This window comes from Triticum dicoccoides, chromosome 3B (assembly GCF_002162155.2).
Source record: "Triticum dicoccoides isolate Atlit2015 ecotype Zavitan chromosome 3B, WEW_v2.0, whole genome shotgun sequence".
Classification (NCBI taxonomy): domain Eukaryota; kingdom Viridiplantae; phylum Streptophyta; class Magnoliopsida; order Poales; family Poaceae; genus Triticum; species Triticum dicoccoides.
Window position 1 is genome coordinate 608209471 of NC_041385.1, and position 24507 is coordinate 608233977.

The 24507-nt window shown below is 46.6% G+C and overlaps 1 protein-coding gene across 1 annotated transcript; it reads right to left on the reverse strand.

Annotated features, from left to right (window-relative positions):
- Positions 1 to 7573: 7573 nt before the first annotated feature.
- Positions 7574 to 10335, reverse strand: LOC119277409 (trans-cinnamate 4-monooxygenase). The gene is made up of 3 exons (XM_037558690.1): positions 9465 to 10335; positions 9140 to 9276; positions 7574 to 8467 (listed from the first exon to the last, which is right to left on the reverse strand). The coding sequence occupies exons 1-3, from the start codon at positions 10247 to 10249 to the stop codon at positions 7869 to 7871; spliced, it is 1521 nt and encodes a 506-aa protein (XP_037414587.1). The 5' UTR covers positions 10250 to 10335; the 3' UTR covers positions 7574 to 7868.
- Between the last annotated feature and the right edge of the window lie 14172 nt (positions 10336 to 24507).

Genomic DNA, 24507 nt, shown 5'->3' on the forward strand with positions numbered 1-24507 from the left:
TGATTGGCATAGGCAAGTAAGATGCGAATGGACTCAAGTCTAGCAACGGGGGCATAAGTCTCACCATAGTCCATACCTTCGACTTGAGTGTAGCCTTGAGCAACGAGACGAGCCCTGTTGCGTACTACTTGTCCATCTTCATCTTGCTTGTTCCGAAACACCCATTTGGTTCCAATGACATGGTGCTTCTCATCGGGCTTTTCAACCAACGTCCACACTTGGTTCCTCTCAAAGTTGTGTAGCTCTTTGTGCATGGCATTTATCCAATCCGGATCATTTAATGCTTCTTTAACCTTCATAGGTTCAATGCTAGAAATGAATGAGTAATGTTCACAAAAGTTATCCAAACGAGATTTAGAGCGAGTAATTCTCTCGGTTTGAATGTCATCAAAGATTTGTTCGACGAGATGATCTCTTGAGACACTCGCTCGAACTCGTGAGAGCTTTTGGTTGGGTTGGGGTGGAACATCCTCTTCATTGTCTTGTTCTTCTTATTGTCTTTCTTTGTTGTTGGTGGTGTTGTTGTTCTCCCGTGGAGAAGGAGGTCGTCGAGGTTCATCTTGTTGTACATCCTTGTTTTCATCGTCTTGATGTGTCCCACTTGTGGATGCCTCCAAGTCAACTTGTGTTTCACCTTGGTGTGAAGTTGAGGCTTCCACTTGGACGGACAAAGTACTCTCCTTCACCTCCATTGGGAGAATCTTGCCAATAGACAAGTCTTGGATTGCTTCTGAAGGATCTTTGTCACCTACATCAATTGGCAATTGCTCTACTTGCGAGCCGTTAGATTCATCAAACTTCACATCTACCATCTCTTCAACCTTTTGGGTGAAATTGTTGTAGACACGGTAAGTGTAAGAGTTTGAGCCATAACTGAGTAGGAAACCTTCATGAGACTTAGGAGCAAATTTTGAACGACGATGCTTATCAAGAATGTAACACTTTGAGCCGAATACTTGAAACTATCCAACTTGGGGTTTGTTACCGGTGAGAAGCTCGTATGCCGTCTTGCCGAGTAGCTTGTGAAGATATAGAGGATTCGTTGCATGGCAAGCTGTCTCAACCGCTTTCGCCCAAAAGTGTTTTGGCGTCTTATACTCATCAAGCATCATTCTCGCCATTTCGATGAGTGTCCGGTTCTTCCTCTCAACAACTCCATTTTGTTGAGGTGTGTACGTAGCCAAGAACTCATGTGAAATCCCTTCTTCGTCAAGAAAGGTGTCCACATTTGCGTTCTTGAACTCCATTCCGTTGTCGCTGCAAACCTTCTTGATCTTCACTTCAAATTGATTTTGGGCCTTCATAGCGAAGTTTTTGAAGATCTTTTGGACCTACGATTTATCATCGAGAAAGAACACCCACGTAAATCTTGAAAAATCATCAACAATGACTAGTCCAAACGAGTTACCACCTAGACTCTTTTAGGCGTTGGGACCGAAAAGATCCATGTGAAGTAGCTCGAGCGGTCTCCTCGTGGTCATGATGTTCTTCACGGGGTGGCTTCCTCCAACCTGTTTTCCTACTTGGCAAGCACTGCAAAGTCTATCCTTATCAAATATGACATCTTTAACACCAAGGATATGATCACCTTTAATAAGCTTGTCAAGGTTTCGCATGCCCACATGACCTAACCGTCTATGCCACAACCAGCCTTTGGAAGATTTAGCAATTAAGCAAGTTCTAGGTTGAGCCTTTTTAGTGAAATCAACAATGTATAGATCTCCTCTACGTATGCTGGTAAAGACCATTTTATGATTATTTCTTTGAAACACTTGGCAATCTACTTCAGTAAATAGGACATTGAATCCAAAGTCAGCTAGTCTAGATACAGAAAGTAGATTATAACCAAGAGATTCAACGAGCATAACATTTTGTATGGAGCTATCATGTGAGATGGCCACCTTACCGAGGCCAACCACCTTACCCTTTGAGTTATCACCAAACGTGACATACTTTCGAGGGTCGTCGTTTTTAGCAAGCTCACGAAACATATCTTTGTCTCTGGTCATGTGATCGGTACATCCACTATCAAGGACCCATTCCTTTCCTCCGGCCATGTAGCCGCGCAGGTTAGCCATAAGACCAAAGTGTATCATAGACTCTTCAAGATCAAAGTCATTATCATCATCCTCATCATAGTATCCATGTTCAACACCATCTTGCAAATGATCATTTCCTAGAAAGAGTGATTTATTAGATATATGATTTTGACAATGTTCATCTCTGTGAATTCTAATAGCTTCAGAAATAATATTGCTAATGATTCCAACATCTCCTTTGGCACACATAAGATTGGTACCCTCAAATAAACAATCTCCAAACTTAGGATATTGGGATTCATCTTATTCAAAGCAATAGACTTGTGAAGAATCTCATCTAAGTTTTTCAAGGAATAGTCTGGAAATAGTTCCTCAAGAAATTTCCATATAGTATAAGCACAATCAAGAGTTGGCAAGTGACCAATCAAATTTCTAGGTAAGCCTCTAGTGATAAGATTGATAGTTCTAAGATTGCGAATCATGTCAAGAGACTCATCAAGTGTATGATGCAAGGGATCAACAAGGGGTTCACAAGGAGTAGTAATGTACTTGTTCAAGTGATATTCATGAAAAATTCCAAGCATCTCATTTTTCCACTCACTAAAGAACTCTCCATCAAGCATAGGCACTATACGTCTAAGACTACCCAACGTAGACTCATCCATCTTCCTCCAATGGTGATTAAACCAAAGCAATGGAGACCAAAGCTCTAATACCAATTGAAAGGCTCGAGAAGAGGTGTCCAGAGGAGGGGTGATTAGACCCTCAACAAATAAAGGTGGCAGTTTTTAAGTTTTTCAAGTTGAGGTGGTAGATTAACACAATTTCAAGCATACACAATACAATTCAAGCAAGCATGCAAAGAGTATATGAGCAGTGGAAAGTAAAGCATGCAACTTGCAAGAAAGCAAAGGGATGTGATTGGAGTGTGCAAACGCAATTGGAGACAGAGAGATTTTGGCGTGGTTCCGATAGGTGGTGCTATCGTACATCCATGTTGGTGGAGACTTCAACCCACGAAGGGTAACGGTTGCGCGAGTCCACGGAGGGCTCCACCCATGAAGGGTCCACGAAGAAGCAACCTTGTCTATCCCACCATGGCCATCGCCCACAAAGGACTCGCCTCACTAGGGTAGATCTTCACGAAGTAGGCGATCTCCTTGCCCTTACAAACTCATTGGTTCAACTCCACAATCTTGACGGAGGCTCCCAAGTGACACCTAACCAATCTAGGAGACACCACTGTCCCAAAGGTAATAGATGGTGTGTTGATGATGAACTCCTTGCTCTTGTGCTTCAAATAATAGTCTCCCCAACACTCAACTCTCTCTCATAGATTTGGCTATGGTGGAAAGATTATTTGAGTGGAAAGCAACTTGGGGAAGGCTAGAGATCAAGATTCTTGTGGTTGGAATGGAATATCTTAGTCTCAACACATGAGTAGGTGGTTCTCTCTCAGAAAATGAATGCTGGAAGTGTAGGCACTTCCTGATGGCTCTCCTCACGAATGAAGAGTGGGTGGAGGGGTATATATAACCTATCTAACCGTTACACACATATTCCCAAACTCGGTGAGACCAAATGGTGAAACTCGGTCAGACCGATTAAGGTCAAAATATGAACGTTAGGCTTTTCGGCGGGACCGACACAGTCATCTCGGCAGGACCGATATGCTTGTGTTAGGGCATAACGTAATCTCGGTGTGACCGATTACACAAACTCGGTATGACTAATTTCAGTAATAGGCACATAGAGAGTTGGTCAGGAAAACTCGGCGGGACCAATTCACTCACTTTGGTGGGACCGAAGTGTTACAAAAGGGAAACAGTGAATTTGCATTGCAGACTTGGTGGGACCGATTTGCTCATCTCAGTGAGACCGAAATGTTACAAAAAGATAACAGTGAGTTTGCAATCCCATCTCGGTGAGACCGAGATCCCTATCGATGAAACCGAAGTGACTAGGGTTTGTGGTGGTGGCTATGTCAAATGAAACTCGGTGGCGCTGGATAGATCAAATCGGTGGGGCCGAATTTGACTTTTGGGTTTAGGACATATGTGGAAATGAGAAGGTGGCTGAGGGTTTTGGAGCATATCACTAAGCACTTTTAGCAAGCAAGCCGTTAAGCAACACCTCATCCCCTTTTAATAGTATTGGCTTTCCTATGGACTCAATGTGATCTTGGATCACTAAAATAGGATGTAGAGTCTTGATCTTTTGCCAATATTTGTCCTTAGCATCCTGAAGGGGTTCCACATCCTCTTGTCCATGTCCATGCCACTCCATTGAACTTATCTGAAATATACTAGGTAGAAGTATTAGTCCAAAAAGAGATATGTTGTCATTAATTACCAAAATCACCAAGGAAGCACTTGTGCTTTCAAAGACCCTCCAAGCGACCCAGCATCGGACCAAGTCAACTCCGCTTAATCCATTAGCCAGCAAGTCTCTTACCTTCGAAAAGGTAGGCATAGACTTAGCCCGTTCAATGGTGCTGATCCGGTCTTGAAGTGGGTGTTTTGGGCTAAGCCGGCAGTCGCGGAAACCCGGCAGAGGATTTTCACCAGGTGGAGATGTGTCTTGGCAATAAAACCAAGTCTGATTCAAGTTTTTAGGGTGACTGGGAAGTGCGGCTGAGGGGAAGATAGCATCTCTTCGTCTTTGAATTGAAATTCCACCAAGTTTTAGGCTGGGCCCGTGTTCAAATCGGCCTGGCGGTTCAAATAATAGTACTCTCTGAAAAGGTCAACGCTGGGCTCTTCCTGAAGGTATACTTCACAAAAGACTTGGAAATTGTAGATGTTGGAAACAGAGTTCGGTCCAATATCTTGGGGGTGAAGTTGAAAAAAGTGCAGTATATCATGGAAGAACTTTGAGCCGGGTGGTGAGAAACCACAGTTCATATGATTAGCAAAAACTATGAATTCACCTTCCTTTGGTTTAGGTCTGACTTCTGTCCCTAGAGCTCTCTAATGGATGGCATCTTTGGCTGATAAGATGCCCAATTGAACATATTCATTAAGAGTTTGCTCCGTAACAGTCGAAGCGACCCAATCACATGAGGTGACAATCTTAGTCATTTTTTCTTGTTAAAAGGCAGTGAAACGTTGGCAGGTTAATGTTCGAAATGATGAGCAGATCAATGATTAAGGAGAAAGCTTGGTATGCATGAAAGGATAGATTGCAATGGATGACACGGATAAACAGTTTGATTAATCTGGCAAGGTGCCGGTGGGTTATACAGTCATGATTAAGATGGACAGATGCTGGCAGTTCACAAATTCGTAAGTAAGCCGGCTGGTGTTTGGCGGGTTACAAAATATCATTTAAGCCGCCCATACAGCAGTGATCAAGCAGGTATCTACAGATCTGGAGTTGAGTGAAATTTTATAAAGTGCTAAACAAAAAGGTTTCGCAAGTTCTGCTTATAATTTTGGATCTACGGTAGTCCAGAAAATAGGTGGAAATTATTAAACCTAAAACATGGAGGACGAACTACTGTGTTGGGGAGTGAATCTCAAGAGAAGGGAATGGATCTGTAATTGATAGCAGATACTAAAGTAATCAAAGTATGATCTTAGCATCGCATTTGGGTTCGACTGAGCAACATAGCAGATAAACTACGGGCAAGCACGATGAACCTTGATCAACACAGAAGAACTAGGGGAACCCTAATGCAGATTGGAAGCAAAGGGAGATGGGTACCTGGTGATGCTGATGGACAGTAGAGGGGCACCGCAGTTTTCTGGTCGGAATCAGGTTGATGCAGCGGCCAAGACAACGTTGTTTACTGGGGCGGCGGAGCTCCGGTGGCGTTGGTTGTCGCAAGGAGGAAGAAGAAGAGGCAGAGGCAGGGGTAAAAGTGAAAACATGGTCCCCTGTCCCTATTTATAAGGAGGTGATAAGATGGCATGCACGGAGATCGAGGAGGCAAAATAATTATGCTAACAATGCGGGCGCCTCAATTTTTGGGAAGCCTATTAAAGATAAAGATCTGTTGAGATATCTTGGGTCCTGTGCGGAATTAATGCACATGAGGCCATGATGTGTTACAATGATTCTGTTTATAGGACGTCATGGCGGGTTATAGCGGTATGCATAAAATTTGACACTGATGCATAGTCTGTTAAGTTAAACAGTGAAGATTGACGTGAACAAGTTCAAATCAACATGGGGCCTAATGTTGGGGATATAGCCTGAGGTGTGACCCGCCTATGAGGGACCGGGTTACACCGTTGGCGGTTTAATATGAAGAAGGTCCAAGGAGGCCCAAGGAGAAGTGTGAAGACGACGGCTTATGGAGGCAGGCTTGGTGAAAGCCCAAGACCTGGGCCTATGAACCGCCGTATGATGACTTGCCCTGTAAGGCATAACTAGTCAAAAACTGAGCCGTTCATGTTGTGTTAGCCGGCCAGGACTCTGTAAGCCTCCGGGTCTCGACCTGTGTATATAAAGGTGAGACCCGGCAGCGAGTTAACTCAAGAATCAATCAATTGAGAACTAGGTCAAGCGTATTCGCTCCCTTATAATCGAAACTCAAGCAATACTACTAGAAGCAGGAGTAGGCTTTACCTCATTGAGAGGGGCCGAACCTGGGTAAACCCTTCGTGTCTTTTGTTTCTCGTTCAACCCCTTCAAGCTAACTACGTTGCGATGGCTCCACACATAAATCCTTTTGCTAGGACATCTGTCGTGACAAATCCACGACAATATGAATCATATAACCACACAAGCATTTCAATACTATAAATAGTCACATGTCGATACACACCCTCGCTCCACCATCAACAATTGTCACTTTTTACTATAAGTTGACGAATGAGATCATTCTCATAAAGAAGGTGAATAATTGGATTTGAATAATTAGAGGATTTCAAATACCAGGGTGATTGAATGGAGTTACTAAATTTGTACGTTCTTAGGAAAACTACTGCTAAAACATATAGGGCCTGCTTGGATGCACAAAAAATTTACACCCAATCCAAGCAGAGCCTCAGGGGTTAAACATTGTCTTTTTAAGATGTTTGGGGGTTTAAGTGAATGGTTATAATTTTCATATAGGTAATCTACCTTCTTTCTTTCCGTACAATAAGTCCTACACAAATTGAGTAATGTTTTCAGACCATACGAAAAGAAACTAGGTTCTTTAAAAAAATTGATAGCATAATTTATCTATTTTAGACAGCAAGATTTTAGAAAACCGAGTGGTAGATTGGGCACTTTATATCCTGTCGATCCTAGACCAAATTGGCTTGGTTAAGCACCAAAAGTTTGGTGCAACAACCAATTGGGGAACAAGCAGAAGCAAAAAGGTGGAGTTAGTGGAAACTGAAGCATCACAACCAATGCAACCTATGCCTGCAATAGCTTTGCTTGAACCGAAAGCAATTTGCAATGCAGAAATAGCCAGTATGGAATTTTCCGAGGAAAAGGAAAAATGAAGAGGACGACCTCGTCGCTTCCCATAGGGTTGTGTTAGAGTAGGCAAGTTTTCCACATAAGTGGTCGTTACAAATGAATCCAGAAAATTACTGTACAAGAAATAAATGGAGGATCATTTCGTTTGTGAAAAAATCATCAATATTTTGAGGATTTAATTTATGGCAGCATCAGGAGTACATCTGACGGAAATCGTCCAGTCTTTTCCTCCCCGTTCGACATTTCTTCAGCTCCTCTGTTTTCTTGCGGATAACATTAACGAAACGTGTGTCTACTCTGTGACGGATACTATAATCAAGTATACTTAGGACGAGCGAACAATCGTGAAAGTACAACACCACCAAACCAAAATGCTGGAAGTCCAAACTCCAGAGCACGTACGTCGCTGCTCTAGAACACTCTGGGCTTGGCGACGATGGTGGAGTGCTTGAGGATGTGGAGGCTGAACTGGCCGCCCTTCTCCGTGGTGTCGAGCTTGTCCTGGCCGGGCGGCGGCGTGAGCACGAAGTTCTGGACGAGGCGGCCGATGGTGATGCCGAGGATGGGCAGCGCGAGGATGATGCCGGGGCAGCTCCGGCGGCCGACGCCGAAGGGCAGGTACCTGAAGTCGTTGCCGTTGGCCTCCACGTGCTTCTCCTCCTCCAGGAAGCGCTCCGGCCGGAACTCGTCGGGCCGCTTCCACTGCTCCGGGTTGTTGGCGAGGAACCAGGCGTTGACGAGGATCTTGCTCTCGGCGGGGATGTTGTAGCCGGCGAGCTTGGCGTCGTGGAGGTTCATGTGGGGCACCAGCAGCGGGATGGCCATGCGCAGCCGGAGCGTCTCCTTGATCACCGCCTGCAGGTAGGGGAGCTTGTGCGTGTCCGGCTCCGTGATCTGGTGCCCCGCGCCCAGCACCGCGTCCATTTCGTCGCGAAGCTTCTGCTGGATCTCCGGGTGGTTCACCAGCTCCGCCAGCCCCCACTCGATCGACCACAGCGTCGTCTCGATCGCTGCATAGTTCACGGGCAAACAAATTAGGAAAAAAAAGGGAAACACCGTCGCCTGAACATTCCAAACGCTCGATCATTTCTACTGGCAATCAGGTCGCCGTACTGATCGGTCGCTACCGCCTGCTCAATGAGAGCAGACGTGATGGCACTTGATTGTGCCACAGTCGGCATGGACAGAAATAGTTTCACGGACATGGTGGTGCATTGCAGTCTGACCGTCCTCCACGAGGACGGCCCCCCTGCAATGGATGGGGCAAAATCCACGAGGGCCAATTGAAGACCACTCTGGGTTTTCAGAGTGGCACCTGCTAGCTGTTCCCCGATAGATAATTGGTGGCACTACCGCTGAAGAAGCGACTGATACAGGGGAGTTTGGTGCTGATGCTATTTAGGTTGGTGTAATAAGTTTCGGGAGGAAAAAAGGCTGGTGTAGTTTGGAACACCGAATTGAGGTTAGGTGAGTATTTTTGACCAGTGCACAGTGACAACTGACAAATGCTCCTATAGTCCTGGTGCTTCTGGACCAAACACTTCACCAACCTTCCAGGCCAGCACTATACTCCAACCCCAGATGTGACGCGATGGTACAGTGTTGCTATCTCACAAGCGAAAATGCCAATGCAACGCAATTTCTGCCAGAAATAAAAGAAATGAAGAGAAACCTAAGCATACCTGCGACGTTGATGTTCTCGATGATGTAGAGGACGTTGTCCTCGTTGATCTCCCCCTTCTGCTCAGCCTCCAGGATGTGATCAATGGCGCACTTGAGCCCACCGTTGTTGTCCATGGCCTTGGTGCTCACCAGCTTCCTGCACACACACAAACAGGCACGCACACGGCGCATCACCATATCAGCAATCTATCATGCCATCCCCATGATTTCTCATGGTTGCTCTTTCGCTTTCAGCCAAATGGCCCAGCTAATCATGGACAGTTAGGAAGACATGGGTCAGCAGGGATTCTCAATTATGTGTAGTAAAATAGGTGAAGAGCATACTTCCTCTCGTCCAGGAAGTAATCCTTGAAGAGCTTGAGGCGGGTCTCCTTGACCTCCTTGCAGAGCCTGAGGTAGCCGCGGAGGAAGGGGCGGAGGATGGGGATGAAGTCGCCGTAGTTGTACTCGAAGCTTTGCGCGAGGCGGCTGCGCTCGCCGTTGAGCGCCCGGAGCCGGAGGAACAGCGGGTCGTCCATGCTCTCGAACCGCCGGTCGAACATGATGCGGTACATGTTGTTGTACATCATGAGCTGCAGGTGGCGGCGGAGCACGACGCCCTCGGTGGCGGCCCTGGGGTCGGCGCGGACGTTGTCGACGACGAAGGCCGCCTCGGCCTCCCACCCGGGCCGGTACTGCTGCACCACCTTGTTGGTGAAGAAGGGCACCGTCATGATGCGCCGCATCTTGCGCCAGTGGTCACCGTACACGGTGAACACCATGTCTTGGCCCTCGCCCGTGAAGATGTCGAACACCACGTTGCGGGTGCGGGACCCGAACTCCACGCCCTGCGTGTGGAGCACCTCGCGGGCGAGCGGCGGAGAGGAGACCACCACCAGGTTGCGCTGGCCCATGCGGAGGAGGAAGACCTCGCCGAACTTGCGGGCCATCGCCGCCAGGTTGCGGTGGTTCAGGTCGTCGCCGACCTGCAGCCAGTTGCCGAAGATGGGGACCGGGAAGGGGCCCGGCGGCAGCCTCAGCTTGCGGCCCCGGATCTTGGACACCACGATGGCGCCCACCACGGCCGCGAGGAGGCCCGCGAGGAGCTTCTCCACGAAGACGAAGTCCATGGCGCCGGCCGGGGCGGGAACTGCCCGGGAAACTGTTACCGCTCTGTTGTGTGATCGCGCTCTGGAACGGGTGCGGTTGGGTTGTTCTGGTCTGTCCCTGGGGAGATGACCGTGGCACCTTGCGCTTAAATAAGGACGGGCACGGCAGAGTGGAGTCACCGGCCGCCGTTAGAGTTGACGGCGGTGGGTAGGTAGGGAAGGAGACGGAGTGAGTTTGGTGAACTTTCTTGGTCGAGATCACTGCTACTTTCGCCTCTACCTTCCCCGATCGGTATTTCTCACATGGAAAAATGTGTAACTACAACGAAAAATTCCTACCGCGATACATACAATAAACAGTAAGCCCAGTGGTTGATGTGAAAATTATACGGAAGCTAAGAGCATCTAAAGCCGCCGACTTGGTAAATCCGGCTCCTGAAATGCCCCGCGGACTCCGGGCATTCCTCATATTTTCTTCTTCACGTACAAGTCTCTCGTAATCATTCCTAAATCTATACAAAAGCATGCAGAATATATAGCTACGTACTACATTTTATATTACTTAAATTTAGTCGTTGTGGGCGATTGCCGGAGCCGCCTTCGCCGCCTCCATCTGTTGCCGACGGCGACGCCTGGCCTCCGCAGCTGACTCCGAGCGGATGGAGTTTAGGATGGCATGCTGCTCCGGCCACACGCCCATGTCCTCCTCCGTCGTCGGCGCCGCCTCTTGCTCCTCCTCCGTTGGCTCCTGCTCCTGCTCCTCCTTCGTCGGCTCCTGCTCCTCTTCCTTCCCCTGCACCTCCTCCTCGACCTCCTCGAAATCGTCCTCCGGTACCAGAGGTAGCCTCGCCTCCCTACGGATCCAGACGTGCTCAAGGAGGAAGAGACGATGCTGAATCGTGTAGTAGCGGCGACGTGAGGCATGGCTAGGCTCGAGTGGCGACAGAGGGAGGGAAGAGGCGGATTTGCTAGGGCCGAGGGCGCCAGCCGGCTCAAATAGCCGGCTACAGCCTCGGGCGGCGAGCCAGAGCAGCGCCACGCGGCGGGCACACCGCGGGGGACGATCGAGGCCCCCGTCGGACCGTCGGGTTTCCCGGCGAGTCCATGTGGGGCCATGCCATCAGGCCGACGTGGCGGGCATGCCCCGGCACGCCCGGGCGCCCTCATATCCGCCCCATATTTGAGCTAGATATGGGGGTGCCGGTCAGCCCGAGTGTTTGAGGGCCGTCTGGGTAAAAAAATCATGACCGTGCAGTAACCGGACGGCCTGCGAGAACATATGAGACAGCGGCGGAGCCAGCGTACAAGCATTGGGTTCAAGTGAACCCAATGGATTTTGTCACGTACGTGCTAGTAGGTACATACATGCCTTGGGTGAACCCAACAAAAAATCCTTGTTGACCCCATTAAATAACGTGAGTACGTGACAAAGGGCCCAAAAGCCCACGAGCGCATGAGGATACACCCACGCACCGGCCTAAATCGTGATTAGTTTGTAACAGCGCATGCACGCCTCGTCTCTCGCTGTTCGTTTCCAATTCTCATCTCTCCTCGTCTCTTCGTGTTGCTCGACGCCTCTGCCGCCCACGATAGCGCCTGGCGGCAAGCAGATCGCCACACGTAGACAACACCAACAATTGTAGCTAGAAATTTGAGGTAATTAGATTACATTGCGGTATCTTCTTTCTCTTGCATTTGATTGATCTAGCCTAATATCCTAGTATGATAGTGATTTTTTTGCCCTAGTTTTCTAATTTGTTTTTCTCCATGAACTTTGAATGATCTAGGCTATGGATTGGTATTATTCGAAGAGACATGGTCATCAGATCCAGATAATGATACAGACACATTAAGGTCATCTACTAGACGTAGACAAAGTGCATCAAATGTCACTACAGCTATTCTCGTGAAGCCTACTATTCATACAAAAATTAACTTAGATGAGTTACCTTATGATCCGGCTGATCGAAAGAGAATTTCAGAGTACACAAAAAATCCAAAGAAGCAAGATGATATTAGGCGCATATATTTAACAAGGGGACCTTACAGGCCACCGGCTAATTTTTGATTACCCGTAGAGGGAGATTGGAGATACTCAACGAATATTTAATCCAGATTGATTTGATAAATATGATCGTTGGCTTGAGTATAGTGACAAAGTGCATAAGGCCTTCTGTTTGTGCTGCTATCTTTTCAGAGATAACAATGAGGGACAAGATGGGAGCGCTGCATTTGTAAATTAAGGTTGGAGCAAGAAAAGTAGACTAGTTACTCATGAGAGATTTTACCAGATTCTTTCACTTGATAGTACTTGAAACTTATCAAAATAACTTGTCATTTTTCCAATGTTCCAGGAAGATGAGAAGCTACACCTGAAACAAGTGATTTTATAATTTTATTGGACCGGTATGTCTTGCACTCTTCAGTTTTTAATGCAACACAATATGTGATATGTCATACCATGTGTTCTATTCATTATGTTGTTTTTGGGTGATATAATTTTGTTGTAAGATAATTTAAATTAGACTTACGCTTGACATATTAGTACTAAGTTCTCACAATGGAGTCATGGAGTGAACCCAATGACCAAATTTTCTGGCTCCGCCCCTGATATAAGATGGATTTAAGAGGCCCGGTTGTAGATGCTCTAAGAATAGTTAGAAAGATAGTGGCACCCCCAGCCAAACTGGGGTTTGAGATTGGGTGTCTGATTAACACAGATACTCATTCCTTTAGTGAAAGATTATGTTTTTATCGATAGTGAGACGTATGTGATCACTTCTAAACGCTTCATAATTTTGATTCCATTTTTATTAGGCATTGTGTGAGCGCGTATGTTATGTTGTGAGTGTCTACGTTTATGTGTGTGTGCATCTAGTCCCTATGTACACTGATGTAAAATGTTTTTGCAGTTTAAATTAAACTGTAAAAACGACGATGACGTTTTGGCTTCTAGAGCATTTCCTTCGGGACGAACAGTACCTAAAAAAGGCGGTATAATATTTTTCTAAAATCTTTTTTTTGTGTGGATGTTTATGTTAGTGTCACAAACATGCTTGATAATTTCATGTGAAACGGAGTAGCAGTGTTTCGTTGGTGAAAAAACAAATATAAGATGACATTTTGGGGTAACAGTGCTGAATTTGTTTTTGTTTTTTGGCACAGACCAAAATATTTAACTTTTTTGTCTAAAACTTTGCAGGAAGCATTTGGGTGTGACTATGAATACATAAAAAGTTATTGAGATTTTTTGACATTTCAAAAATCATTTTCCCCACGCAGGAGCACATGCTCCCGGGAGCCTAATTGGATTTCCGCTGCAAAAACATCTTATTTATATTATTGTATAGAGGTAGTAAGTTGTAAGAAAAAGGAATCGGATAAAGAATGAAGAGCAGGACGGATGGAGTCTAATGTTGTGAAAAGAGGAATCGGTTGAATAATGAAGAGCAGCAAAGATGTACTAAAACATTGTTTGACTTTGTCGAGCAGAGCACGTGCAAAAGAACCATGAGTAGTGACGGCGTTAGGTGAGTCGGGGACTGCGGCCCGCAGGCAGTGTCTGATCTCATGGTGCTACTGGGAAATGGATGGTCTGAACTTTGAAGAGTGGGTGTGCGTGTGCGTAGACGTGCGCCTGCGTGGAGGCTTCTGCGGCCGCCATGTCTTTGGGGGTGTTTGTTGAGCGGAGAGAAAAAACACAGGATTCGCTGGTGGTGCTCTGGGTAGGTGAGGTTGGGAGTTGATTTTTGACCATTTCCCCCGCATGTTTGGTGTATCTATCCTGCAAACCTTATTTTAGCTTTTAATTAAATAGATGTGTCATGTGTGCATAAATTGACATTGTGAACATGTGTTTTTTCTTTGCAGGCAAGTCAAAAATGGAGGTAGTGAGTGGTGTGTCGTCACTGACAAGTAAGCACGCGGGTGTGGTTAACATACAACATAGACTCCCTTCAATTCACTCCATCCTGTTTCGAGAGTATACATGTGTAATTTTTTTCCTTTCTTTTTGCACCGAATGCTGGCTACTGCTGTTGTTATGTTATCATTGATGGTAGCGGTCCATCTAGGATCACATGGTTTAATATTTTTCGTACAATTACTAATATACTGAACGCCACGATATGTGTGTTGTTCTTGTCCCACATATTACTTCCTCCGTTTCTAAATATAAGTCTTTCTAGAGATTACAATATGGGTCGCATATGGAGCAAAATAAATGAATCTACACTCTAAACTACGTCTATATACATCCGTATGTAGTTCATATTAAAATCTCTAAAAAGACTTATATTTAGGAACGGAGAGAATACATATGAATGAGTGATAAGGTAAAGATCGGTAACAACTTTACACACGGGAGTCGAGAGAAGACAAGCGACGGAAAAACCCTATCGGTCGGCGGAGTTGAAGGCTTGACCGGAGGCCTGTTGAATATATGAGCAAATTACTACGAGTTTTAATCCGAATAAACAGAAGATAAATCATGAAAACACTAACAGAGATTAAACTAATCATGCAAACTAGCACAATAGACGAACAGATCACATCTAGGGCACATACTAGAAACATGAATTCTACCACGATCTCGAACAAGAAGAGGATATAATCACATACGGTGCAGCGGGAGCAGCACCGCCGGCGTTGATGTTGTCGCCCATGTCGTTGAGGATGAGGTTGCCGAGGTCGGGGAAGAAGTCGTCGTTGGCGAAGTCATCGCTGCCAGCAGTCGCGCGAGTGCGCTCCCAAAAAACCTGATCGCCCCTCTCCCGTACAGGATCACGAGAGGCGGGGTTCCGGAGGCCTGTTGTCCCTTCTCGCGTTGCACGCCAGAAGGAGGGATGGAGAAGACTTGCGTGGCGGTGCAATGATCTGGAACGGTGGTGCAACACCATACGATATGGCGACAGCTAGGGTAGACGTTTGTCTAACTATATAGTGTGGGCCGGGTAGGTCGTGGGAGTAAATTCCACGCCCGAGTCGCGATCCAAAAGAATCGGAAACTTTTAAGTAATTAACGCATCCGTTAATTATTAATTAAAGACTCATTAATTTTTTCTGTGTAGCAAAAATATAGACAACGTGCATAGCTCTGTCCTCGGCTCGGCTCAATCCCTCGACCCGCGGCGCGGCGCGGCATGGCGAGCGAGGAGGAGGAGCACGCGTGTAGGTCTCCTCTTCTCATGCTTATATAAGTGGTAGAAGAGCTCACCTTATAAAGAGGTGTAAGTCTCACTCAACTTCTGTGGTGGGACTAGACTTCAGTCTCACTCACTCCACTCACATCTGTTCATGAATGGACCAAGAGAATTTCAGAATTTTAGTTGGGCTTTGGGCCAAAGGCCTACTAGCAAAATTCCAACAATCCCCCACAAAGTCTCATTGGCACATCTCATCATTTAGTTTTAAAACATTGTTTATATACTGGTGCTTAGTGGAGACTGTGAAGTTGAACTTCCACTTAGAGTTTTATGCTACACTAGATCACAACTTGAATAGTGGATTATGCCTTGAATTACAAGTTTTTTGCGAGACTAGTTTCACACAAACTCTTGACCGATACTGGGCTGCCGCAAGGCTTCCCCAAGAGTGGAGCGTATACATCATACTCCAGGGCCTTTCATGAATTTATTAGAGAACACCCAATTCTCACAGATTGCAACGTTAACAGTCAAGTTTATATAGGTGTGTTTCTCAGGGGCTGCTCTGCAGGATAACATCTCTGCTTACTCAAATAAGCCACTCGAAACACATTAAGATAAATATCAACCTGCCATGCAGATCAGGAGAGTATTGCATCTTCACGGAGTGGGATAATTAATATAGGGATACTCTCCTCCCAGTTGACCAACAGCTTGTCTCCCACTTCTACTTCATGGAATCTTCGATCACATAGAGTGGGTTACCACTATGGACAACTCATGCGCTGGGTCTCAAACCCATCTCCATCGATGCATTATCTATCACATTACCTGATAAACCCTTTGTGAAGGGATCTGCTAAGTTTTTCGACGTTTGCATATAATCCAACGTAATAACTCCGGAGTTCCTCAATTTTCTGACAGATTTTAGTCTCCTCTTCACATGCCTTGAGGACTTCATATTATCCTTAGAACTGTTTATCTTGACGATTACATTTTGATTATCACAGTTCATCAGGATAGGGGGTATTGGTTTTTCAACCATAGGTAAGTCCATCAAGAGCTCACAAAGCCACTCTGCTTCAACAGTGGCAGCGTCTAATGCTGTGAGTTCTGCTTCCATAGTTAACCTCGTTAAGATGGTCTGCTTGCAAGACTTCCAGGAAACAGCTCCACCACCAAGTGTAAAAACATAACCACTTGTGTCCTTAATCTCATCAGCATCAGCCAGTTCGAGTCACTATAACCCTCTAGTACCCTTGGATACCCGATGTAGTGAATCCCATCGCTCGCAGTGCCTTTCAAGTAGCCCATAACTCTCTCAAGTGCATGCCAATGATCATCTCCCGGTTTTGACACAAACCAACTCAGCTTGCTCACAGCAAAAGAGATGTCAGGCATCGTGGCACTTGCCAAATACATAAGCGAGCCAATAATCTGAGAATACCTCAGTTGATCTCTAGCAATCTGTCCATTCTTTTGAAGCAACACACTAGCATCATATGGAGTTGAAGAAGGCGTGCAGTCGCTATACCCAAAACGACTCAAGACCTTTTCCACATAGTGATACTGAAGCAGTGTGATCCCACCATCCTCATCTCTCAATAGCTTGATGTTCAAGATAACATCAGCTACTCCTAGATGCTTCATCTCAAAATAGCGAGATAAGAAATCCTTAACCTCCTTGATTAGATCAAGTTTGGTTCCAAAGATTAGTATGTCATCGACATACAGACAAAGAATAACTCCTTCTCCCCCACCATGGCGATAGTACACACACTTGTCACCATCATTTACTATAAAGCCGGCAGCAGTTAATGTTCTTTCGAACTTCTCATGCCACTCCTTAGGAGATTGTTTAAGTCCATATAAAGACTTTAATAGCTGGCACACTTTTTCTTCCTGACCAGGTACTACAAAATCATCTGGCTGATCCATGTAAATTTCCTCCTTCAACTCTCCATTGAGAAAAGTCATCTTAATGTCCATTTGATGAACGAGAAGACCATGTGAGACAGCCAGTGATAGTAGCACCCGAATAGTGGTCAGTCTAGCCACGGGTGAGTAAGTATCAAAGAAGTCTTCACCTTCTTTCTGGGTATAACCCTTAGCCATAAGCCGTGCCTTGTACTTTTCAATCGTACCATCAGGTCTAAGCTTCTTCTTGAACACCCACTTACATCCTACAGGTTTGCACCCATAAGGATGGTCGGTGATCTCCCAGGTTCCGTTAGCTAAGATGGAATCCATCTCGCTACGAACAACTTCCTTCCAGTAGTCAGCATCAGGAGATGCATAGGCTTCTCAAATAGTCCTGGGTGTGTCATCCACAAGGTACACAATGAAATAATCACCAAAGGATTTTGCAGTCCTTTGTCTCTTACTCCTTACAGGAGTTTCATTGTCACCCTCAACAGAATTCTCAATGTGTTCCATCGCAATGGCGGGTTCAGGAATTACAGTGAATCCTCACTAAATGGAGTAGGTATCTTCTGATTTGATGAACTCAACATATCCTTCATAGGAAATATGTCCTCAAATAAAGTTGCATCATTAGACTCCATAATCGTACCAACACGCATGTCGGATACCTCAGATTTTATTATCAAAAATCTATAGCCAATGCTATGAAAAGCATAGCCCAGAAGAACACAATCCATGGTTTTTGGTCCAAGCTTGCGCTTCTTGGGAATTGGTATATTGACTTTCGACAAACAACCCCAAGAACGTAGGTAAGAGAGTTTCAACCTTTTCCTTTCCCATTCCTCAAATGGAGTCATGGTCTTATGCTTTGTGGGAACTCAGTTTAGGACATGAAATGCAATCATCAGCCCCCCACCATTCCTTGAAAAGACCCGATGTGTCTAACATGGTGTTAACCAAATCAGTTAGAGTTCAGTTCCTTCTTTCGGCCACCCCCATTAGATTGAGATGAGTACGGAGGCGTCCTCTCATGGATAATAATATGTTCCACACAAAATAAATCAAATTCATTGAAAAAATATTCTCCACCATGATCGAACCTTGGCCGTTTAATTTTTCGGTCAAGTTGGTTCTCCGCTTCAGCTTTGTAGTTTTTGAAGAAAGTTAAAGCCTCATCTTTTGATTTCAGAAGATACACAAAACAATATCTAGTGGAGTCATCAATCAACGTCATAAAATATCTCTTTTCACCTTTTGTCAACACGTCATGCATCTCACAAAGATCAGAATGTATAAGCTCTAGTGGCGCCAAGTCTCTTGCCTCTGTATTCTTATGGGACTTGCGAGGTTGCTTAGCTTGCCCACGTACTTGGAACTTGTAGCCTTTGACAGTAGGGATTTTTGGAATTAAATTCATATTGGCTAGCCGCATCATGCAACCGAAGTTAATATGACAAAGTTGTGAATGCCAAATATTAGACTCATTATTGTGGCAAACATTATTAATAACTTTAGTGCAAATATCTGACAAAGACAGGCGGAACAAGCCTCCGCTCTCATAGCCTTTTCCAACAAAATTTCCATACTTAGAAATTACAACTTTATTGGACTCGAAAACCAACTTAAAACCATCTCGACATCAACGGGAACCGCTGACGAGATTCTTATTGATGGACGGCACATGATGAATGTTCTTTAGACGCACGGTCTTCCCCGAAGTAAACTTTAGATCAACCGTACCGACACCACAAATAATGGCATGTGACCCATTCCCCATCGGCACGGGAGAAGTCCCTATGGCCTGGTAAGAAGAAAACATGGAGGCATCAGCACAAAGACGTACATTGGCACCAGTGTCAATTAACCAATCAGGAGATTGAAATACTGAAAGGATGGTAGGAAAAATACCATACCCTATTCCTTCATATCAGTATCACCGATGACAACATTAGCGGACTTGCCACTCTTCTCATGTTCACGCTCCTCAAAGCGGTTAGGACATTTCGGAGCCCAGTGATTAGGATCACCGCAGACATGGAAAATTCCCTTCCCCTTCTTATGAGAATTCTTCTTGAAGTTTGTAGAATGTGATGGCTTGTTCTTTGTATCAAACTTGCCTTTGCCTTGAGTTTTGTTCTTGTTGTTTTTGAACTTGTTGGGCTGGAAGTTCTTCTTCTGTACCATGTGGGCACTAGAAGCTCCCTCAGCAACTCGAGCACTTGTGTCCTTTGCTCTCGCCTTCTCTTTGGCATCAAGAGTACCAATGAGATCCACAACGGGAAACTCCTGTCTCTTCTGTTTCAAGGAAGTAGCAAAATTGTTCCACGAAGGTGGAAGCTTGGCAATGATGCCCCCAGCAACAAATTTGTCCGGCAACACACACTTAAAGCACTCAAGTTCCTTGGCGAGTGACTGTATCTCATGAGCCTGCTGTACAACAGAGCGCTCATCAGTCATCTTGTAGTCATATAATTGCTCCATGACGTACAACTTGTTGCCGGCGTCCGAGGCACCAAACTTGGCCTCGAGCGCAGCCCACATGTCCTTGCTATTGTCAAACGACATATACGAATCCACAATGGAATCATCAAGAACACTTAGAAGGGTGCCTTTAAAGAGAATATCGATCTTCTCAAAAGCTTCCAGCTATGCTGGATTAAGATCATGGCTTGCGCTTAGTGGCGTCATAGCAGCACATGGTCTCAAACTAGTACACTGCTCTTGTGCGCCACCTCTTATATTGCACCCCCTTAAAGGCAGACGGCTTCAAATGCGCAGCAAAACCACTCGGAGTAAATTGCCTATAATCAGGTTTTCGGATTGTTGAATATATGAGCAAATAACTACGAGTTTTAATCTGAATAAGCAGAACATAAATCATGACATCACTAACAGATACTAAAGTAATCATGCAAACTAGCATAGTAGATGAACAGATCACATCTAGGGCACATACTAGAAACATGAATTCTACCATGATCTCGAACAAGAAGGATAGAACCACATACGGTGCAGCGGGAGCAGCACCACCGGCGTTGATGTTGCCGCCGATGTCATTGAGGATGAGGTTGCCGAGGTCGGGGAAGAAGTCGTCGTTGGCGAAGTCGTCGCTGCCAGCAGTCTCGCGAGTGGGCTCCCCAAAAACCTGATCGCCCCTCTCCCATACAGGATCACGAGAGGCAGGGTTCCGGAGGCCTGCTGTCCCTTTGCGCGGTGCATGCTGGAAGGAGGGATGGAGTAGACTTGCGTGGCGGCGCAATGATCTGGAATGGTGGTGTAAAACCATACGATACGACGACGGTAGGGTAGACGTCTGCCTGACTATATAGTGCAGGCCGAGTAGGTCGTGGGAGTAAACCCCACGTCCGAGTCGTGATCCAAAAGAATCGGAAATTGTTCAGTAATTAACGCGTTCATTATTTATTAATTAATGACTCACTAATTTTTCCCGAGCAGCAAAAATATAGACAACGTGCATAGCTCTGTCCTCGGCTCGGCTCAATCCCGCAACCCGCGGCGCGTCGTGACGAGGCGAGCGAGGAGGAGGAGGAGGAGCGTGTCGGTGTTAAAACCGGCAGATCTCGGGTAGGGGTCCCGAACTGTGCATCTAAGGATCGAAGGTAACAAGGAGGCCGGGTACATGATGTTTACCCTGGTTCGGGCCCTCTTAATGGAGGTAATACCCTACTTCCTGCTTGATTGACTATGATGAGTATAGGGGTTACAAGAGTTGATCTACCTCAAGATCGTAATGGCTAAACCCTAGATGTCTAGCCTGTATGATTGTGTTCTTGCATTACGGACTAAACCCTCCGGTTTATATAGACACCGGAGGGATCTAGGGTTGTACAGAGTCAGTTACAGAAGAAGGAAAATACACGATCCGAACGCCAAGCTTGCCATCCACGCAAAGGAGAGTCCCATCCGGACACGGGGAAGGTTCTTCTATCTTATATCTCCATGGCCCATCAGTCCAGCCCACATCACATAGCCCGGACGGCTGAGGACCCCTTAGTCCAGGACGCCCTTAGTAGCGCCTGAACCGGGATTCAATGACGATATGTTCGGTGTGCAGATTGTCTTCGGCATTGCAAGGTGGGTTCCTTCTCCGAATACTTCAACACAGTCCTCCATGCAAAACAACCGTGTCCGATTTTATTAAACATGTACAGCTTTAAGCTATAAGGGCAAAAATATTTGAAACGAAATAAGCCACGTCCATAGGCAAGTTTTTCGACGAGGCATTATGTCCTGGACGGGTTAGAATTCTAAACCGTTTCACAACCTCGTTTCATATTTCGAGGCACGACCATTGACACGTCTTGTCAAAGCAGAGATAGTGTCCCCTTATCACGGGATTTTCATACTGAGGGTTTGGGTTATCCAACCATGCCGTTTCACACGCCCCCTTGGGAATAGGCGAGATTTAAGGCTTGTGAGGGGGCGCTTGACATCCACTGCCTTTATAAGAAGATAAGGGTCCATCTTTTTACCCCACGCCTTCTTCCTCCTTTGCCCATCTGCCATTCGAGCTCCAGCGCCCAAGTCTCAATCCTTTCCCTCACCACCAAGCATTCCTAGCCATGTCTGGATCTGGAGCGTAGGGCAAGTGGATGGCCTCCTCTATTATAGAGGAGAACATCACAGAGCTCCGAGAAGCTGGGTACCTAGCCACGGACATAGTCCACCGGCTTCCTACTCAAAAGCAGATCATTCCCACTCCGGAGCCTAATGAAAGGGTAGTGTTAATCCCCCATTTCCTTCACGGACTAGGGTTTCCCCTTCATCCTTTTGTGTGCGGTCTCGTGTTCTACTATGGGCTAGATTTTCACGATCTAGCCCCAAACTCTTCCCTCAACCTCTCGGCGTTCATCATTATGTGCGAGGCATTCCTCCGCATCCCTCCCCACTTCGGTCTATGGCTCAAGGTCTTCAACATGAAGCCAAAGGTGGTCGAGGGCCAACATGTGGAGTGCGGTGGTGCCATTGTAAGCAAACTCCCTAATGTTGCTTGGCCAAAGGGAACATTTGTGGAGAGCGTCAAAGGATGGTTGAGGGAGTCCTGGACTAGGGGGTGTCCGGATAGCCGAACTATCATCATCGGCCGGACTCCAAGACTATGAAGATACAAGATTGAAGACTTCGTCCCGTGTCTGGATGGGAGTTTCCTTGGCGTGGAAGGCAAGCTTGGCGATACAGATATGTAGATCTCCTACCATTATAACCGACTCTGTGTAACCCTAGCCCTCTTCGGTGTCTATATAAACCGGATGGCTTTAGTCCGTAGGAAGAACAACAATCATACCATAGGCTAGCTTCTAGGGTTTAGCCTTCTTGATCTTGTGGTAGATCTACTCTTGTAACACACATCATCAATATTAATCAAGCAGGACGTAGGGTTTTACCTCCATCAAGAGGGCCCGAACCTGGGTAAAAACATCGTGTCCCTTGTCTCCTGTTACCATCCGCCTAGACACACAGTTCGGGACCCCCTACCTGAGATCCGCCGGTTTTGACACCGACATTGGTGCTTTCATTGAGAGTTCCTCTGTGTCGTCACCGATAGGCTCGATGGCTTCTTCTATCATCATCAACGACGCAGTCCAGGGAGAGACCTTCCTCCCCGGATAGATCTTCGTATTCGGCAGCTTTGCACTGCGGGCCAAATTGCTTGGCCATCTGGAGCAGATCGAAAGCTACGCCCCTGGCCGTCAGGACAGATTTGGAAGTTTGAACTTCACGGCTGACATCCGCGGGGACTTGATCCTCGATAGATTCGAGCCACAGCCGAGCGTGTCGCACTGTCGCGACGAGCATGATTTAGCTCTGCAGCCGGACAGTATCCTGGAGGCCGCACTCGAGTCCGCTCTGATCTTCAATTCGGAGCCGGCTGCACAGATCGAGGACGGATGGCTAGACACCGCCTCGGGGGCTGCAACCTCTACGGCGATAGAGCCGAACACTGATCTTGTCCCTCATGAAGCCCGTGACTCCGAGGAGCCGGACTCCGAGCCTCCCGCGCCCCCTCCAATCGAATCCGGTTGGGCGCCGATCGTGGAGTTCACCGCCGCGGACATCTTTCAACATTCACCTTTCGGCGACATCTTGAGTTCTCTAAAGTATCTCTCGTTATCAAGAGAGCCTTGGCCGGACTGCGGTCAGGACGGTTGGGATGCGGATGACGAAGAAATTCAACGCCCACCCACCACCCACTTAGTAGCCACTGTCAATGATCTAACCGACATGCTAGACTTCGACTCTGAAGACATCGACGGTATGGACGACGATGCCGGAGACGACCAAGAACCAGCGCCTATCGGGCACTGGAAAGCCACCCCAACTCACGACGTATACATGGTGGATACACCAAAAGGAAGCGATAATGAGGAACAACGGGACATGGCGAAGGACAACCCCCCCAACAAACAACCAAAATGGCGACGCAAGCGCCGCCCGAAGTCCCGCCTCGATAAAAACTGCACCCATACGGACCCGGCCCTAGAGCAGGGCGAAGCAATGGACGGCGAACATGCCACCAAGAAACCATCCGAATATGACAAACTGGACAAGCAACCCATCCCCGGCGAAAACAAGAGCCTAGACGACCTCACGCCGAACACATCACCAGAGCATAAGAACCTTCATTAAAGACTCGTCACTACTGCAAGAAGTTTGAAGAAGCAAAAGCGGAAGCTCAAAACAGCGAAGGACGCACTCAGAATGAGATGGAGCAAAGTACTCAATACCGCAGATAAATATGGCGCTAGTCGCCAGGCAAAGAGCTACCCGAAGCGCAAGCTGTTGCCCGAATTCGACGAGGAGGCCTTAGAGCCCCCGCAGTCAAAAAAGAAAGAGGCCGCCTGGCCGGATAGACGACCAGATGACAGGCTAAGAGCAGCAAGGGGCGCCGCACACAAGCCGGCACACGATCAGCATAAAGATCCTCGGAAAAAGGATGACCCGGTCAGGTCTATCTATGGGCCAAAAAAGAAGACTCCAAGAAGCAACACAACCCGCCGAGCATTTGAAGACAACGGCACACCCAAATACAGGGGCGCCGCACACCCACTATGTTTCACCGACGAGGTACTGGATCATGAATTTCCAGCGGGATTCAAACCCGTAAACATAGAGGCATATGACGGAACAACAGACCCCAGAGTCTGGATTGAGGATTATATCCTACACATACATATGGCCAGAGGAAACGAT

What these genes read in the sequence shown, in the direction of transcription:
- LOC119277409 (XM_037558690.1), bottom strand. Translation starts at nt 10,249, where the DNA reads ATGGACTTCGTCTTCGTGGAGAAGCTCCTCGCGGGCCTCCTCGCGGCC. An exon ending in TACTTCCTGGACGAGAGGAA is followed by an intron (nt 9,277 to 9,464) that starts GTATGCTCTTCA and finishes GTGTGTGTGCAG; the next exon opens with GAAGCTGGTGAGCACCAAGG. An exon ending in CGAGAACATCAACGTCGCAG is followed by an intron (nt 8,468 to 9,139) that starts GTATGCTTAGGT and finishes TGAACTATGCAG; the next exon opens with CGATCGAGACGACGCTGTGG.